This window comes from Takifugu flavidus, chromosome 15 (assembly GCF_003711565.1).
Source record: "Takifugu flavidus isolate HTHZ2018 chromosome 15, ASM371156v2, whole genome shotgun sequence".
In the NCBI taxonomy this organism is placed as follows: domain Eukaryota; kingdom Metazoa; phylum Chordata; class Actinopteri; order Tetraodontiformes; family Tetraodontidae; genus Takifugu; species Takifugu flavidus.
Window position 1 is genome coordinate 11696720 of NC_079534.1, and position 19636 is coordinate 11716355.

The 19636-nt window shown below is 46.2% G+C and overlaps 1 protein-coding gene and 1 long non-coding RNA gene across 21 annotated transcripts in view; one reads left to right on the forward strand and one right to left on the reverse strand.

Moving 5' to 3' along the window:
- The window catches only part of LOC130539516 (guanine nucleotide exchange factor VAV3-like), a 50758-nt gene that overhangs the window by 727 nt on the left and 30395 nt on the right, over positions 1-19636 (forward strand). For 18 of the 20 annotated variants that reach the window (XR_008954165.1, XR_008954161.1, XR_008954160.1 and 15 more), the window contains exons 2-18: positions 1509-1625; positions 4945-5003; positions 5182-5247; positions 6214-6337; positions 6544-6636; positions 7235-7303; positions 7393-7496; positions 7684-7783; positions 7879-7974; positions 9153-9221; positions 9590-9676; positions 10595-10680; positions 11088-11220; positions 15678-15787; positions 17957-18058; positions 18354-18445; positions 18801-18847. Coding sequence is in view for 13 of the 20 variants with exons in the window: in XM_057057900.1 (XP_056913880.1) it covers positions 1509-1625; positions 4945-5003; positions 5182-5247; positions 6214-6337; positions 6544-6636; positions 7235-7303; positions 7393-7496; positions 7684-7783; positions 7879-7974; positions 9153-9221; positions 9590-9676; positions 10595-10680; positions 11088-11220; positions 15678-15787; positions 17957-18058; positions 18354-18445; positions 18801-18847 (1554 nt within the window). In the remaining 7 variants the exon portion in view is untranslated. Of the gene's footprint in view, positions 1-1508; positions 1626-4944; positions 5004-5181; positions 5343-6213; positions 6338-6543; positions 6637-7234; positions 7304-7392; positions 7497-7683; positions 7784-7878; positions 7975-9152; positions 9222-9589; positions 9677-10594; positions 10681-11087; positions 11221-15677; positions 15788-17956; positions 18059-18353; positions 18446-18800; positions 18848-19636 lie in introns of those variants that run through there. The other 2 variants (XM_057057897.1, XM_057057907.1) reach the window with 2 other exon arrangements.
- On the reverse strand, positions 1837-5788 carry LOC130539522 (uncharacterized). The gene is made up of 3 exons (XR_008954166.1): positions 5335-5788; positions 5097-5203; positions 1837-2367 (listed from the first exon to the last, which is right to left on the reverse strand). It is a non-coding gene; the product is annotated as an uncharacterized LOC130539522 (long non-coding RNA).

The window sequence follows — 19636 nt, forward strand, 5'->3', positions numbered from 1 at the left end:
TCTTCCCTCCGCCACTGGAGAGGTCTGATAAAATCCCTACTTTGATCCACCCAGAGAACTTTGACTGTGAGCACAAGCTTCTTTTTGGAGTGGTTGAAGTTTTATGACACCAGGAGAATCTCAGGACATTAGAATGTTCATGCCCCACACAACCCACCCCCTCTCTTTTTTTTAGTTCACTAAAAATGCTTTAGAAAGCCAACTTTACTCCTTTCAAAGGTGTAGCGTCATACTGTATGTGCCAGTATAGAAACCCGACTTCCTGTATGAGCTGTCTGAGCCATTAGATCAGATCTTTATCACGGCTCCTCAGCAGCATCCTATTCCAAGAAACGTCATCTTATCTGGCCCCCGAACCCGCCAATATGTTCAAGCGCATCGTGAAAATAGTCCTCAAGATTACAGCTCTCACGTTTGTTGTTGAGGTTGTTAACCCGAGGGAGACGCTCTACACATGAAGAGCTTCTTCTCCCTGTCAGTGCAGGCCCATTCTTTTGTGTCGCTAGACATTGGAAGCAAACCCGAGGCTTAATGCGCTGGACAATACGCAGCGGTCGCCCCCCCCAGCTGTGGGTCATGTGTGTCAGCGAGCGCTTTAATGTACCCCTTTGACCCCGCCGTCTTGGTCGTGGCAGCGTGCATCATCCACCAATGGACGAGAGGTGCTAATTTCATGCGAACATGCGTTAACCTTTGGGGTAGGTAGCTTTTAAAAAGACATAGGAAGCAATGGAGCCGATGTTCAAAAACAGCCTTCAAGACGATGCTGTTTGTAAAGGAAATATGCAGCTGAGCTGTAATCATGGGCAGGAGGCCGCTCACTCACTTCCTTTGGTGATCCCCTGGAGGGAGCATTACAGGCGTCTCCAACGATGAGCTGATGTGATAAAAGGAGGTTGTTCTCAGCAAGAAGGATCACCGGGAAAGGGGGGGGGGGGGGGGGGGGGGTCTGTATAGGTCCCCCCGCTGATACGTCAGGTAGGAGCGATGGGAGCGATCCCGAGCTTCAGACTTTGACCCAGACAGACCTTCAACCAGAAGCCGCTGCAGATGTTTGGCTGCACTCTTTCCACGTTTCCTTTTTGAAAGTGACACCAAAGGAGCGCAGGGTTGATGGTTTTTCTCTTTTCACGCAGATCCACTTTCACGTTGACTTTCGCTTTTTAAAAACTGCAAGCTCTCGCCAGTTGAGGGAGGTTGAAACAGGACCAGCGGGCAATATTTAAGCTGTCCGGCAGAATCTTAGTTACTATTTATGCTGATCCACCCAAACTAGATGCTGTTTTCTTAAAACAGTGAAAAGGAATCATGTTATTAATGAAAAGAGGCAGAAAATGCACGCGCCATTCAGTGGGACGACACTCCCAGAGCCTCTGTGATGGACTGGTGACCTTCCCAGGATGTCATTCAGCCTCTCGGCTTACAGCGATTCAATTCCGTAAAAACGCTCATCTCTCTCTCGTGGGAATGAGAAGAGAATCACTGACCTTGGCTGTTGGTCTTTGCAGTTCCTGTGCTTGAAGAACATCCGTACATTCCTCAACTCCTGCAACGTGGCGTTCGCCATGAAGAAGATCGACTTGTTCGACGCTTTCGATCTGTTCGACGTCCGAGACTTCGGGAAGGTAACGGCCCTGGCGGTCTTTCTCTCTTCTCTCTCGTTTTCCTCCGATGGTAGTTTAGAATTTGTCAGAATAATTCTGGCTGGTTCGGCTGTTTGAACTGATAATTACGGTTAAAAGGTTCCAGACTGATGTCAGATCCACCAGACTATCAGTTTCACCTCGTTCTCTAACACACTGGATTATAGACATTTATTTGTGCGATATAGTTGCATTTGTGACCCCACGTATGTGCAGGCCCACTTTGGACTTGAGCGGAAGCTGCTGGTTGGGCCAGCAGATCAGACTTTGATTCCGATCGGAGTGTGAGGGCTGCTTGGAGACAGTGGAGCTACCTGCTAGCTGGTCAGGATGCACTTACAAGATGGGTTTTTCATCTCAGTAGAGATGGTTGTCTGAAGGCGAAGCCCTTTGGCCTTGATCAAAACCCTGCAAATTCCTTGAACGCCACCTTGCCTTCCATCATATTCCTGTGCCAGGCCGGCCGTTTCCCGACTTGTTCCAGCAGTTTTGTTGGACTTTAACCAGTAGGGCTTTCTTACAGGATTGGTTGTCGTTTGATCAGGGCATTATTGCATGTGTGTGTGTGTGTGTGTGTGTGTGTGTGTGTGTGTGTGTGTGTGTGCAGTATTACCAGGTCAGTGGGTCTGCAGTGCACTCTTCTTTACTATTCATCCTTGCTCGTTGAACTAAGTGCACTATTTTTCCCCACATTGCTGTAGTTCAGTTCTTTGCCTCAGAGCATCTGTGGAACAACATTTGGCTTTAACAATTAATTAAATAAATCCCATTTCAGTAGAACTGCACCTGTATACACATAATAGAACAAGATATATTTGAAAATCCCATTAAATTCAGGTTTTAATTAAACTTTAGCTTTGTGTGCTTGACAAAGGGAGCATGGAGGCAGTAAACTGCAGGGGCATAACCCAATTATACTTTTGTGTACGCGTGCACGTTCTTTCACAAGCAATAATGGCCCCTATTAGTTGATTTATTTTATTTTTTACAACTTTGGGATTGTAAATACATAAGGCTTCACTCAGACAGGAGCTCAGACACCTCTAAATGTCCAGATTTTTGGTTTTCTGCCCCAAAAGGTGCTTTTTTTATATTACTAAGTGCTGTGGTTAGATTCTGTTTCCGTGTTATTCAGCCCTCAGTGTGGACTTAAAGGCAAAGAGGAACAAACGTGGCGCCTTAAGATTAACTAACAGCCTTCAGATGTGAAATCCTGCCTTCTGTTACTTCTAAAAAAGCCACTTCTCTTGGGTTCATGCTCCCCAATTATTCTGACACCATTACATCCTGAAAAATAAATTTTTAAATCTATTAAAGTCTTAATAGATGCTTAAGCCTGAATATAAATGGATAACCTTGCTGCTTCCCCTGCAGACAACAGATACGACGGACAGCATCCTCGCATCGGCTCTTTTTCTTTCACTTCAGTGTGTTAGTTTCCAAAGAAGCTTCCAGTTAATCTGTCTGATGGTAATCCCACAGGGGAGGCGCCGCCTGCAAAAATGTACGGTTCATCCAAGATGCCCCGCGTAAATCTCGGCCACGTGTAAAGTTGGTCCATTAAACAAACAAGTTCGGAGGGAGCTGATTGCACTGCGCCTTTACTGTCCCCCCTGGCTTTGGTAAAAAGTAGCTGTGCGAGTGCATGTGCGTGTGTGTTAGCAAGAGCGATTAGCTTGAACCACCTCCAAGAGTGGTTGTACAGAGGAACAAGTGCTCAAATCTCGCCCTTATTTTCCAGAAAACATCCTAAAGGTCCCCAATCCCTAATCCGCCAAGGCTCCTTTGTGCCAAGTCTTGCCTGTAGACTGAGCATTAGTCCTCTGAATATCCTCTAACCTACATTCCTCCACAGAGTTACTGCCGGCTTCACCTCCAGCAGCTGAAGGGAAGAAGCAGGAAATGAGTGGCGTCCACCACAACTGCAAAAGCAGCCCTGTTTTTTTACCCACCTCTATTAGATCTCTAAATTCAATGTAAAAGATAAATATGCTTTTTTAGAATAGCCTAAGCGCCACGAGAGATAGAACTTTGTTATTAGCATCTTTCTACCATACTTAAATATTAGTTGATATCACCCAGAAGTCAAGTTTCTGAATGTATGAACTTTATTTGTCATCCTTGTGAATAGATTTTGATCCTCGATGGCCACTGTAGGTTCTGACCCTGAGGGAGGTGGTTGAGGATAGGTCATCTGATGTGCATGTTTTGGGTTCAAGTTGCTAAATTACAGGAATTTAGTGAAACTTGACTTGGCTAATAACATTTACCAAAGTACTTTAGTGCCATTTTGAGGCTTTGAACTAATAATTTCTTTATTTCAAACTTTGATTGCACTTCATCCTGGATTCACTCAGTCAGAGACAATTTGGCGCACGGCAGCTTTTTTTATTGCTCGTGTGGACGAACGCTCAGCTTAGATATGATTGATATGAAGATGATTCATTGTGATCTCATCTCATCGCCTCCGAAGTGAGATGTTGGGTTTGCAAACTCAATCCAGCCTTCCTGTTGTCCGTCAACTCTGCCTCACTCTGACCAAGCTGGTACCTCTGTCACAGTTTCCATGCGCAAAAACAACTACATAAGTGTTATTCAACCTTTGGCTTGATGCATAAAAGTCCATATTCATCACAGTGGTGGTCTAATTTCTCACTTACACACACTCACCAGACAGGGGTTGGCAGGACTTCCTTTGAAACATGACCTATATATATATATCCACATATAGTGTGTGAGCATGCCCACAGCATGTTAAATCCATTATCACAGGTGTGTGTGTATGATACAAAGTGATAGTTTAGCAAAAATGTAGCAAAGCCCAGGTTTTCTTTTCACTTTCTATCAGTCTCTCGCCACAATGGCCTTAGTTCACACCAGGCTTCAGTTTCAAACCGTGACTGTTCTTCACACCGGAAGGCGCTTTGCTCCAGACAGACCGCTTTCACTCCATTCTATGTCCCATTAGAAGGGGACTGGAGCGTGCTCTTGAGCGGCGGCAAACAGAGAAAATTAGATCTGAGAAGTGCAAAAGTCCAACATCAGTGATGTTGGTGCAACATCCAAGTGTGTCCACGGGTCGCTGGACTCCTGGAGCTTTGGGGCTTTTAAGGACAATGAATAAAATGACAGAATAGGACCGAGAGAGCAGGAATCCACAGGCACAAAGGGTTTGTAAGCGCGAGTCATTTGTATGTTTGCAGGCCTAAACATGCACAAACTGTGTCCTTGAAACATGCTATGATGCATTTTGTTGCTCTACTTCTGAAGATCTGACCTGCTTGATGTTCCCCCCCATTAGGTTATGGACACTCTATCCAGGCTGTCACACACAGTTATTGCGCAGCAAGGAGGATTCAAGTAGGTCACCTAAAATTCACAACCATTACAGATGCATAACCTCCTCCCAACACCACCACTTTCTCGACCCTTGACACCCCTGTCATATCTCACCTGCGGTGTGGTTGCGTGGCCTTTATTACCAGAAACAACATGAACACACACAGTTCACGTCTCTTTCTGTTTTTGTCCTTCCCAGGCCGTTCCCGACCGAAGAGAGCCTGAAAGACGAGGACATTTACAATAACCTGGAAGACTTGATTGAGTACGTACGAGGGCCGCTCCGTGGGCCCGTCAGCAGCGCTGATGGTTTTGCAGGGCTTCAGGCGCCTCCAGGGGTCCAAACACCCACCTGTTTCGGTAAAAGCCCCGTCTCCGCTCCTCTGTTCCCATCAGAGGCAGCGGATGAGTAATCCTACCCGTTTCTGCGGGGGGCTGCAGCGCCACCCACAACGCTGGGTGCCGGCGACGCTTTAACACACGGCTAGATGAAGACAATTTAAAATGTCATGTAAAGACACGTGGATTGTTTTCACCTCCTGAGTTTCAGAAGCATTTTCACTTTCACTTAAACGTATGTGGTTACCGAAAGGGTTCTTGTCGTTTTATGTATATTGTATTGGGCCTATTTAATCTCTGTCAGAGGCCTCGCGAGGGGTCCGACCGCCTTTCTGGAAAGCACTTTAGAGACAGTTTTGACAACAACAGAGGCAATATAAGGAAGCTGAATTGAATCGACCCAAAACCAACGTGTACATCGAGCTGCACGGATATGGGAGCGTCGGCATTTTATATCAGTGGCTGAAAAGAGCATTTTCCTGTGAAGGTCCAGTGTCAGCTGCAGCTCAGGCGACCTCGCTGTTTATACATTTTTGCCACAGTGACAACTACAGTGTGTGTGTGTGTGTGTGTGTGGGTAGGGGGGGGGGGTGTCACTGTGCAACAGATGCGGTGCAGGTGATGCCACTGCCACTTTTCAGGCATTTCTATGTGTGAAATGCAAAGTTTTGAATCGAGTTGCTCAACTGCATTTTAAATAGTACAATACAACAATAGGGTCATTTAGATTTGAGCCTTTACCTATGGAGCTCTTAAGTTTGCCTGTGGGTGTCCTGTGATGGACTCTGACCTGTCCAGCAGTCTTCCTGTCTTACCCACTGGCTGCTTGTACGTCAAGAGGAAATGACTATTAGCCACTATTAGCCAAGTCTAATTTGTTCTTGTCCCACAGCGAGAATGCTCCTGAGGATGAGGACGACTTATACGCTGCTGTCTATGGAATGGATGACAACTGCACTGATGGAAAGATATATGAAGACCTGATGAGGGCTGAGCAGCCACCTCCGCTGGTGCTGGTATGAGCCACACACTCGAATGCACATCATCAGAAGTTTCTTTGCTGTAAAGAGGGATTTTTGTGATGGGTGGGGTCTAAATGCCCAGGTTTTTATGTCTATTGTTGTTCTTCTTCTCATTTTGCGAACACGCAGGTGCTTCTTGGCAATTAAACTCCTCAAATATTGGAAGGTTGTTCTTCTCACAAAGATATTTGTCTTTGCAGACGCAGGCTGAGTTGGATGTTCGCACCTGCTGCCTCTCCGAGATCAAACAGACGGAGGAGAAATACACAGAGACCCTGGAGTCCATTGAGAAGGTGCTGAAATGCCTCGAAATGATGACGCATAATCTTTATCACAGGCCACGTTTTCTAGTTCTAATCAAGAGAAGCGTGCTCATTCCAGGTTTGAAACGGAACAGCGCACCCATGAGACCTGCAGAAATGTGCGAAAAATACCTAATTGTTTGACAATGATATCAGAATTGTCATATTTTATTTCATATGCTTTTATTTTGAAAATCGGTAAATATATAATAATTGGCAGTCTGTGGAAGACTGGGCAGAGAAGCGGAGGGTTTGCAGTTCGAGCCCCGGTGTGGACAAACCCTGGAAGGTGTTTTGGTGGGTGCCAGGACACTTTAAGAGCACTGCCGAGGTACCCTTGAGCAAGGTACCAGTCCCCCAAATGCTGACATACGACGAGCTGCGACTCTTTCAGGAGTGTGTCCGACCTTCACTTGTATATGCAGCTGGGACCCTGAAAGGGCAAATAAATGAAGAAAGACGTACATTCCCTTAAAATTCCCTTCAATACAAAAATAAAACATAAAAAAGAAATGATAAACGTTTCACTCTCATCAGCTCCGGCAGCGTAAAATCCTTTTTGCTCCTGACACTTTTCTCTTCTCTCTAGTATTTCTTGAATCCTCTGAAGAAATTCATCTCTGCTGCAGAAATCGATCGCGTCTTCATCAACATTCCAGTAGGTTCTCCTTCGTGATGCGTGGCCCAAAAATAAAAGCCCGATGGGTGGGTGCCTTCACCGCCTGGTGTTTTGGTTTTCCCATGCAGGACCTGGTTAAGGTTCACCGGAGCCTCTTCCTGGACGTGCAGGACTCCATCTTGAATAAAAACGCCTCAAACCTCTACCAGATTTTTATCAGCTATAAAGAAAGGTAATCCCAAATGTGGCTCCTTTTCTTTTATGTTCTTGTACATGCTGCATACCTAATGCCAAAATTTAACTTCATAAAGTGATATGTAATTTTTAATCTACCTCGGACACGATGTGATGTTCCAGTATATTTTTTAAAAATTGTATTTTATTACTATATTACCTCAGTCTTTCAATCTGAACTGCAGGCTGCTTGTTTATGGGACTTACTGCAGTCAGGTGGAAGTGGCCATCGTTGTTTTGGACCAGATCTGCAAAGAAAAGGAGGACGTTCGTCTAAAGCTGGAGGTGGGGCAGCCATAAGACATATGCACTTTTCCCATTGATGCTTTCGTGCACTGTATTTCCTTGACAATGATTTGAACTTTTTGTTTTTTTTGCAGGAATGCTCAAAGAGAGCCAACAATGGGAAGTTTACGTTGAGGGATTTGCTGGTTGTGCCCATGCAGAGGGTCCTAAAGTATCACCTGCTTCTTCAGGTGTGGGGACACTTATAATAATAATATTTAATCAGTCATGAGCAAGTATCAAAATTCCGTTAACATTGCATGCAGCTTTACACATATCTATTATTTTGTAATATATTCTGTCACTAAAAAGGTTTATTTCCGGTTCCAATAACCCAATGTTGCCACTTGGGGGCGACATCCACCACTTGTTTTTTGGTGCGCTTTAGCAAGTTTTATTAATTTATTTTGTCACTTAGATATTTGCATGCTATTTATATCTTATACCTCTTATAGAGGGCGAATTAATTAATATATTTTCAACCTGGTTTGAAGATTTTACAGCTTTTTAATGAGACACGTTCTTTTCCTGATTGCAAACTAATTACCATAGCTTAATGCTTTAAACATGAGCCTGAAACTAAAGTTAGACCATGTTGTCTGTAAAACTCTGCCTCACAGTGCTGCCTACTGTTAAATTTGTGACATCGGCTCCCTTGGTTAGTGCGCACCAGAGGTCAGAAGACAATGAGAGGAGAGCTGATTTAAATTGGAGGCTAAAGGCCATCATGGTAAACGGAGAGATCCTGCTATAAACGGAATTAATTTTGCACAGATGTTATTGGGGTGATCCAGTGTATCACTGATTCAGACCCTTTTGTATGCTGGTAGTTTTAATTCGACCATAGATATATTTTTATCGTTAATTATAGTTGATTTCATTTTATGCAGTAATGTTTTCTAGACTTTTTTTTTAAATATAGAACTAATTTGCCATCGCAACGAGGTAAACAAAATGTCGAGACACAAACCATTGACATGTTAAGCAAAGATTAATTATCACAACTGGAGAGTAAGCTTAGTTTTGCTTGTTATTCAGAGTGTTTTAATTAATAATGGCATTTAATTAATGGCATTTTTAAACTGTAAATGTTTTATTAGAGTAAATATTTGAGTAAAGTTTGGTCCCACATCTAGAGAAGCTGCCATTTTACTCCTTTTTTAAGTGTGAATATTCCCTTCAGAGGTGGAGTTGCTCTGGAAAACAAGCTAAATCGAAGCGTAAAGAGAAAAGTTACGCATGGTCTCTGTCCCAGCCCTGTGTGGTGCGCTCATCGCTGTTTTGGCGTTCGCGTTGGTAAAAAACAAAAGGCAAAACCAAAAACAAGCGAGTCCACAGTGCTGATTTCTGTTTTGTCGTATTGTAACAGGAGCTGGTCAAACACACTCACGACGCCACCGACAAGAGCAACTTGAAGGTCGCTCTTGATGCCATGAGAGTGAGTTCATCATGATTCTGTAGATGGATGGATGGATGGATGGTTAGATAGATAGATAGATAGATAGATAGATAGATAGATAGATAGATAGATAGATAGATAGATAGATAGATAGATAGATAGATAGATAGATAGATGGATGGATGGATGATGGATGGATGGATGGATGGATAGATAGATAGATGATAGATAGATAGATAGATAGATAGATAGATGGATGGATGGATGGATGGATGGATGGATGGATGGATGGATAGATAGATAGATGGATGGATGATTTCTGATTACATTTGACCAAACATGTTGATACCAGACTGAAGTAATAGTGTGTGTGTGTGTGTGTGTGTGTGTGTGTGTGTGTTGCCCAGGACCTGGCTCAGTTCATCAACGAAGTGAAGCGAGATAATGAGACTCTGAGGGAGATCAACCAGTACCAGAGGTCGATTGAAAACCTGGTAAACCCGAGCTCTCTCTTCTCTTCTCTGACCCCCCCACCCCCCCTCCCCCGCTGCTTGCAATAACTCTGCAAGAGCGCAAATGATCATCACAAGGCTTCAGTCTTTGCTTCGTGGTCAGCAGGGTTCTTCCTTTGATTTGTGCCGGAGCCACAGCGCAGATACCTGAATTAAATGTGCAAGTGCCCCAGCTTGTTTCCGGCTTAAAAGGGGTTTTGGAAGTGGGGGGGTGGCTCTTGTGGGTAGTCTTCTTTTTCCTTATAATGTGTGAAACAGAGTCGTAAACTGTATACAGGGATGGTTCTTGAAAAAGGGCATGAAAAAGGAAGTAATAAAGGCATTGCAAGTGGAGGTTTCACTTTGGAGTGCAAATCTCCACCACCTAGTGCTTTAAAATGGCTGAGTTTCCATGACAACTGTACAGAAAGTAAAACTTTCCCAAGCCTTCTTCCTCAAATGTTTTCACCCTCAGCTCTACATCCCAACACAGCAATGGATTTGGGGTAAAACCAGTGCTTGAGCGCCCTGGAACTGCCTTCCCTCGCAGCCTCAACCACAGCTGCCTCAGCTCGTATACGCGTCCCCCGGATGAACCACGGCTGTAACGGTAGTTTATCCAGCTGCTGTTTGATGGAGAAAAGGAAAACATGACGAGGTGTAAAAATTCCACCCCCAATTTTGCAGCATAAATTTAACACGTTCTCTTAGAAAAACCGCAGAGAGAACCTATTAAATAGGAAGCTATAGCAAACACCAGATAGAGGCCAGTTGTGGTCACGAGGAAGCATCAAGATGGGGGGAGTTTCCACCCAGCAGGGACCTTCTGTTTGTGTGGACGGAACGCAACTGATCAGATCACCGGCCTTGACGCATGAGATGCAACCGTATTAATCAGCGCGTGTCCTGTTTTCTTTTCAGAATCAGCCTCTGATCACCTACGGCCGACCGAGAGGTGACGGCGAAGTGCGCATGGTCTCCAGCGTCGACAAGCGGAAACAAGACAGGTCGTGTTTCCTTGACATGATGAGAGGGAAATTAAAAGGATCGCAGGCGGGATGTGGGGAGTGACCTGCAAACAGATGGCCATGCATTCATCCCCTTTACTTTAGAGTTGGAACAGTCGGGATGGCGTTAGAATTGTTTCTGTGTCCTCCAAAAAATGGAAATACATTCAGATTTTTCGCCAACACTTGACGAAGGGTGGTGAATCCGCGCCATAAATGTGCCCATTAAATGTCAGCCTTGAATTCCTGTTCCCCTAATTCCCACTGCATTTATTTTGGCAGGAAAACTATAAAATATAGAGCCAGATGAAGCGGCGTCGAAGCCACACGAATGCAGCTGCTTTTTGAAATTCCGATTGGCTCCACTCTAAATAGTGTGAGTGAACCGGCGTTTTCCTCCATTACAGGCACATCTTCTTATTTGACGTGGCTGCGATCGTTTGCAAAAGGCGAGGAGACAACTACGAGATGAAGGACGTTCTGGATCTCCACTGCTTCAAAGTCACAAACAACCCCACCTCAGACAGAGAGGGCAAAAAGGTCAGTTAGCTGCCACCGGAGGCAGCGCAGCCACCTACACGCTGCTGTTCCTCACACATTAAATATCTGTTATATTTTATAAGTATTAGTTTTATTTTATATGTATGTTTTTCCTTCACTAACTTCATGTCTAATAAGAATAGATGGATTTCTCCTCGAAAAGCAATTTAGAAAATTCTGAGCTTCTCCCCCTTCATGAACCTTTGTGTCCTGAGGCAGTGTGTGTGTGTGTGTGCGTGTGTGCAAGGTTTTGCGTCAGTTTGACCAAAAAACATTTGTTTTGAGTAAGTTTTGAGTTTTGCTCCCCAGCTCAGTGCCTGTGTATTGGAGTTTACCCCGGTGGATGAGAGGGTAGCCTCCCTTCGCCTTCGGGTGGGGGGACGGATCCTGACTGTTGTTTGTGCCTATGGTCCAAACAGCAGTTCAGCGTATCCACCCTTTTTGGAGTCCTTAGAGGGAGTGCTGGAGAGTGCCCCTTCTGGGGGCTCCCTCGTCCTCCTGGGCGACTTCAATGCTCACGTTGGCAATGACAGTGTGACCTGGAGAGGTGTGATTGGGAAGAACGGCCCCCCTGATCTGAACCCGAGTGGTGTTTTGTTATTGGACTTCTGTGCTCGTCTCAGATTGTCCATAACGAACACCTTGTTCAGACATAAAGGCGTCCACATGTGCACTTGGCACCAGGACGCCTTAGGCCGCAGATCGATGATCGACTTTGTGGTTGTGTCATCGGATTTGCGGCCGCATGTACTGGACACTCGGGTGAAGAGAGGGGCGGAGCTGTCAACTGATCACCACCTGGTGGTGAGTTGGCTCCGATGGTGGGGAAGGATGCCGGACAGACCTGGCAGGCCCAAACGTGTTGTGAGGGTCTGCTGGGAACGCCTGGCAGAGTCCCCTGTCAGAAGAAGCTTCAACTCACGCCTCCGGGAGAGCTTTGACCATGTCCCGGGGAGGTGGGGGACATTGAGTCCGAGTGGACCGTGTTCCGTGCCTCCATTGTTGAGGCAGCTGACCGGTGCTGTGGCCGCAAGGTGGTTGGTGCCTGTCGTGGCGGCAATGCCCGAACCCGCTGGTGGACACCAGCGGTGAGGGATGCCGTCAAGCTGAAGAAGGAGTCGTATCGGGCCTTACTGGCCTGTGGGACTCCTGAGGCAGCAGATGGGTACCGGCGTGCCAAGCGGAGTGCAGCTACGGCGGTTGCCGAGGCAAAAACTCGGGCATGGGAAGAGTTCGGTGAGGCCATGGAGAACGACTTTCGGACGGCCTCGAAAAGGTTCTGGACCACCATCCGGCGTCTGAGGAGGGAAAGCAGTGCACTGTCAACACTGTGTATAGTGGTGATGGGGTGCTGCTGACCTCAACTCGGGATGTTGTGGATCGGTGGAAGGAATACTTCGAGGACCTCCTCAATCCCACCAACACGCCTTCCAGTGAGGAAGTAGGGCCTGGGGACCTGGAGATGGGCTCTGTATCTCCGGGGCTGAAGTTGCCGAGGTAGTTAAAAAACTCCTCGGTGGCAAGGCCCCGGGGGTGGATGAGATCCGCCCAGAGTCCCTTAAGGCTCTGGATGTTGTAGGGCTGTCGTGGTTGACTCGACTCTGCAACATCGCGTGGACATCGGGGGCAGTGCCGCTGGATTGGCAGACCGGGGTGGTAGTCCCTCTTTTTAAGAAGGGGGACCGGAGGGTGTGTTCCAACTATAGGGGGATCACACTCCTCAGCCTCCCTGGTAAGGTCTATTCAGGGGTACTGGAGAGGAGGGTCCGCCGGATAGTCGAACCTCGGATTCAGGAGGAGCAATGTGGTTTTCGTCCTGGGCGTGGAACAGTGGACCAGCTCTACACCCTCAGCAGGGTCTTCGAGGGTGCATGGGAGTTTGCCCAACCAGTCCACATGTGTTTTGTGGACTTGGAGAAGGCATTCGACCGTGTCCCTCGGGGGGTCCTGTGGGGGGTCCTCCGAGAGTATGGGGTGTCGGGCCCTGTACGATCGGTGCCAGAGTTTGGTCCGAATTGCTGGCAGTAAGTCGAACTCGTTTCCGGTGAGGGTTGGCCTCCGCCAGGGCTGCCCTTTGTCACCGATTCTGTTCATAATTTTTATGGACAGAATTTCTAGGTGCAGTCATGGTGTTGAGGGGATCTGGTTTGGTGACCTCAGGATCGCGTCTCTGCTTTTTGCGGATGATGTGGTCCTGTTGGCTTCATCGGCCCGTGACCTCCAACTATCACTGGATCGGTTCGCCGCCGCCTGCGAAGCGGCTGGGATGAGAATCAGCACCTCCAAATCCGAGGCCATGGTTCTCGACCGGAAAAAGGTGGAGTGCCTTCTCCGGGTAAAGGAGGAGATCCTGCCCCAAGTGGAGGAGTTTAAGTACCTCGGGGTCTTGTTCACGAGTGGGGGAAGAATGGAGCGGGAGATCGACAGGCGGATCGGTGTGGCGTCCACAGTAATGCGGACTCTGCACCGGTCCGTTGTGGTGAAGAGAGAGCTGAGCCGAAAGGCGAAGCTCTCGATTTACCGGTCGATCTTCGTTCCTACCCTCACCTATGGTCATGAGCTTTGGGTCATGACCGAAAGAACAAGATCACGGGTACAAGCGGCTGAAATGAGCTTCCTCCGTAGGGTGGCTGGGCTCTCCCTTAGAGATAGGGTGAGAAGCTCTGCCATCCGGGAGGAGCTCGGAGTAGAGTCGCTGCTCCTCCGCGTTGAGAGGAGCCAGATGGGGTGGCTTGGGCATCTAGTCAGGATGCCCCCTGGACGCCTCCCTGGTGAGGTGTTCAGGGCATGTCCCTCCGGTAGGAGACCCCCGGGGAGACCCAGGACACGTTGGAGAGACTATGTCTCTCGACTGGCCTGGGAACGCCTGGGGATCCCTCCGGATGAGCTGGAGGAGGTAGCTGGGGAGAGGGAAGTCTGGGCTTCTCTCCTTAGGCTGCTACCCCCGCGACCCGACCCGGATAAGCGGTAGAGAATGGATGGATGGATGGATGGAAGTTTTGAGTTTCTAAAAGGTAGAAAATGGAACCAAATGAAAGCCCATTTATTCAAAATGTATTTACTTATTTACTTCAAATCTAGAGCCTTTTTGAGTACATTCTAAATGATACAATGAATTATTAAATTTTTGTTTTCAGTCTCTATCTCAATATTTTCCCCTAGTAATGGAAATGTCTCAATATCTCAATATCTTTACATAATAACTCAAAATTCAGACTTAATATCTCAATATTTTACCCTATTAACTCAAAATTCTGACCCATTTCTTTTGTGCTAGTAATTCATTATGTTGACAATTTTTATAGCAAGTTGTGGAACTGTGCTTTTTAGACGGTGTAGTATCTGCCGGTGTTTGACAAAACCCACATTCATTCTCAACGGTGCAGAGAAGGCTGGTATCGCACCACAGCATCATTACTCAAGATAAGCAGGAGAAGGTCAATGACCTCTCATAACACCAACGCAAATTACATTCACGGCTGTTGAACACTACAATAAATAGTAGCCCATGCATAAAAATAGACCACAGGTAAAACAATGTATGCTGCAGCCACTGAGAGTACAAAACTAAACAACACCAGTTAGAAAAGCCTTAATTTACGCTATGATTTATTCATGCATAAAAAAGACAGGTGCCAGACAGATATTTAACTTACATTAAGATTTTTTGATCTCTCTCTCTCCCTCTGTTACACACACACACACACACACACTCGTGCCACAGGATAAAGATGCTCATACCACTTGATGAGTGTGTGCAGTCCCCCGAGGCTGCTTACAGCGATGGATCACTTTCTGCTGAATGTGGTGTCACGGAGCGCCCACACACTCATCAATGATTTAACACTCAGCAGAAGTCTAAAACACACAGGACTGTTGCAGGGCCGTCCAATTACTGACGGGTGAAGCGCCAGTACGCGTTTCCTCCTATTATTACAGTTCGATTCACCCAAAATATCAGGACATTTAGATAATCCCACAATGGTGGCTTGTAGGAATTTTGGTATCTAAATTTCTGTATCTAAATCTGTATAACAATTACACCTCTGTCGTCCTCATTAAATGAACACACACCCATGTTGGTCCTAATAACAATAATAAATAACTGAACATTCATAGTTATTTTAAACAACGGCAACATTAATGTAGATTGATTGAAATGAAACATTTGAGAGCAACCAAGCCTTCAAACAGGTTTGAGCTCTGCAGCAGCATTCTCAAGACCTCAACTCTGCTTATGAGGATTTCAGTTTCTGCCGCCTGCCCCGTAATCAGCAGGCTTCATTGTCCCCATCCCCACGATGGACCGACCTATAGCTCGCGCGCCCTTTTTCAGTGTATAGAAGTGAGACTATATTTTTACATGTATATTCTTTTACACACGCCTTTACAAGGCTACGTCTGTATTCATGTGATGCACATGTTCAGTTTGATTGTTTCTTTTGTCACCTTCACAGTGGTGCTATGGGTTCTACGTCACTCACCAGCAGGGACACACGGGATTCGAGCTCTTTTTTAAAACCAGAGAGCTGAAGAAGAAGTGGCTGGACCAATTTGAAATGGCCATGTAAGTGCACGGAGTCATGGACGTAGGACATTTGCAACAGTCAGTAATGATTGCAGAGACCAGCATGTGTGTGTGTGTGTATGTGTGTGTGAGGGAGGGATGGGGGGAGTGTTCGTGGAATAACATGAATGCATGTTATTCCAAGGCCAAGAGAGGTGTTGACTTTTTCATCTGTACTGTTTGATCAGGCCTTAGCTGTAATCAAGCACACACTGGCAGGACCTGAACGATAACACACACACAGACACACACATACACACAAAAGCACAAACAGTTCCATGAAACTGAAATTACAAAGAAGTCCCCCTGCCTGCCTGTGGTTTCCTGCCGATCAGAACTTTCTAGAGCTGCGTGTTTTCTGTTTTTCTGTAACAGTGGGAGGTTTTTCCACATATGTGACACCAGTCTTTGTCGTCTGTTTCAGTTTTTGTTAATTTAATGTTGCCAACTGAAATAGTTTGATGTTTTGGGGTGATCGGTCCCTGACGTACAGGTCGAGTCTCTCCCTTAAATGTCCTTGAAATAGGTCAAATGGACTTCCTTGTGGTTTCTTGACATCCCGACGGAGCCGCTTAGATGCTCCTGAAACATCGTTTTCGGAATCATTAGATTCAATCCCATTAATAGCTTTGATTTGAAGGGGATTTGAACCCACAACCTTCTTCCGCTGTAGCATGGACGTTCTGGGTTCGATATCCGCAACCCAAAGAAAAGCATCTTTTCAGAGACGCCAGCCCCGTCCACATCACCCGTCCCCAACCCCAACCCCGTCCCCTCTGTGACTACAAACAACTTGAAAAAACGAACCAAAAAAGGGTAAAAGTCTCTTAGGAGAGGCCTCTACCAAAAGGACGCAGCTTCCTTCCTGTTGTGTGGCGCTCCTGTGGCGGCTGTTGTGGTCGGCCACTAGCTGTGCCGACGTGGTCGACCAGACCACAACCTCCAGCGTGCTGGTTCTTCTTCTTTGGTTGGTTTCAGGTCCATTTCTGCCAGTGTCTGAGCTCTCACTGGTGTTTACCATAGCATAACATTTTATTTGTTAGTTAAAGCAAAGAAAAATACGTATAGGCTTTTATATTTTTAGTTGTATAGGCAGATTATGGTATTTATCATTTATTATGGTTCATTAATAAATAAGCATTACTAAAGCTGCAGCCTTGTGCATCACAGCTGTGCTGTTCCATATTGCACGACATGACCTATGGATGCCAGTGTGGTTGTCATGTCACCCAGAACAAGCGTGCAAACACGACTACACGCACCCACATCATCACGGGGACCAAGGCCGCACCACTTGTGCACCCACTGGGGAAAGGCGGCAGAAAGGAAATCTGAATAAAAGCTGCTGGCTGGTGATGAAACGCTCACAGGAGCACTCGGTCAAAGTGGCTCCAGCATGATGTCGATGTGTATTCGCTAAAAGTGTGTTTTGTATCATTTTTAAGCTTCTACAAGGGCTGTTTGTGTTTCCCCTCTAGTCTCGCAGCTCAAAATTGGACCGATTCGAGTGCTCTTTATTCATACGTGCTCGGGGTTGAATGTTGTTCCATCTGAAAGACGGAAAGGAAATTGTTCGAATTTATGGCATCGATCAGGCAAAACAATATGACTAGTTGTCCAGAATGACACTCTCATCACCATGGAAACCAGGATGTAGGAGGCGCCAGATGAAGATTTAGCCCTGTAAGATGTCAAACTGTGACATTTAGATCTTCCTGGTCCTGGTTCCTGGACCAGGTGTTGTTGCAGACCACCTTCCATGGAAACATTATTCCCTATCCTGTGGCCTCCTTCAGGATAATATCCATGCCAGAGGTTTGAGGAGCACAGTTAGGAGTTTGAGGTGCTGACTTGGCCTCCAGACCTTGACCTCAGATCTCAACCCAATCGAGCGTCTGTGGACTCCCAACTCAAATAGGGGGACCTGTTGCTAAGATCTCGGTGTCGGACACTCGTGGCTCGCGGAGTCCACACAACGATACACAACATTAATTTTTTTTCTAATTTGCTAGATTCTAACCTCTACATGGAAAACCAAGGCTACGGGTGTTTGTCATGCAAACAAACAAGTGGCTCATGGCTAAATGCTGTAAATCTGTAGACAGATGTGCTTTACGCTAATTACATACCGTACTGCCCTGTTTGAAAGCCGTCTTGTTTTTGTCTCAGATCAGATATCCGACCAGAGAAAGCCAACCACAACTCCCACCAGTTCAAGATGCACACCTTTGAGAAGATCACCTCCTGTAGCTTCTGTCACCTGTTGCTCAGGTAATATTCACAGCAGCTGCTCCATTTCCCCCCGTTCCCCCCAAAAAACAAGCTAAATCAACACCACAACCCAACAGTGTTAGCTGCTGCAGATAAAAAAAAAAAACCAAAACAGCAACAACCAATTCCCCAAGTGGACGGAAATGAATTAATTGGAAAGGACGGAGAGACACTTGCTGGTTTCAGTTTTGCGCGCCGAGAGTGCAACGGAAACCTGAAAATTGAAACTGCAGGGCTATTTCTCTGGAGGAGGCTGCTATAAATGAAATGTTTCCTGTGGTTTTATTGTATCCAGGGGCATCTTTAACCAGGGCTATTTGTGCCTTAAATGCGGGCTGGAGACTCATAAGGAGTGTCTGGGTCAACTGGGAGTCTGCGGGAGGACAGGTGAGATGGATGCACGTCGAAGTGTCTTTCGGAACACATTTGTGGTAACGGATATAATACCGAACCTCTGCCTTCAAGCTAATTGAATAAAATAAAGGTTTCCAGCAGTCATCTCAGTGAGAGTTTAGCTTCCTCTTGTGTCAGTCCTGTCTTCCTGTCTGGTTGTAGCTCATTGTGACCAGGCAGCGGCCGTACTTCAGGCAGATTATCCTCTTTCTAGCTGGGGTCTTTGACGAGCCTGCTTAGCAGAAGCTCTTTGGCCCTTTAAGCATTCTGAGGTGGAGGCGCGAGGTTGACACTTGAGGGTTGCGTGTCAGGGAAGTCACCACGCTCTGTTATTGTATTCCTCTCACAGTGTCTGCTTCGCACCCCGCTGCAGAGTCTGCCAAGCCGAGGCCCAAGGTAAGACCCACACTGTTTCTCGGCTTTGACCGAGACACACAAAGTCGACGTGATTATCAAAGCATAACATGGCTGAGGTCACAGAGCACTTCGGCTTTTGAAAGCTGATTTATTTTACCAGAATCCTTCAGCGTTCCTCTGGCTAATACCTGGAGTGTGCTGTTGAACTCAAAATTGCATTGGTACAGCCCCATTAAATGTCATTAGGGTTTCTACGAAAATAATGTTGATCTAATCAGCGCTTCCGCTGAGCTTATCAGAGACACAGACATATCAGATGATGAAAAAAATCCCCCACATTCCTTCGCGCTTCCTCTTGCGGTGTCCTGCAATTGTCGTCATCGCCACTAGATGGCAGTGCTTGTATGTAGAGGCACTTGGGAGTTGGTAGAGACGTCCAAATCTACAGTAATTTGAAATGATTGGTGGCATGCGACTTTCAATTAACACACAGGCTGCATTAAAGTGTGTTTTTGCTGCGCAGACCTGTGATAATGGCCATAGATCAGGCAGTTCAAATCTGATCTGGAGTACTGGAGAGTGTAACTGGCTAAGAAGTGATTTATTAAACACTGATCAAAGAAAAAACAACAGTAGCATTCTATTAGCAATCCAGATGAATTCAAATGAGAGAGATGAGATATAAAGACATTTTTGCTCCTGCAAAACAGATTGAGACACATTACAGGGGTTCAGAAACGACCCTAAAATAATCAGTGAGGTTGCATCAAAATGATCACAAATTCTTCAGGCGTAGCTGCAGCCTGTGTTCTTTCTGAGAGAAAAAGA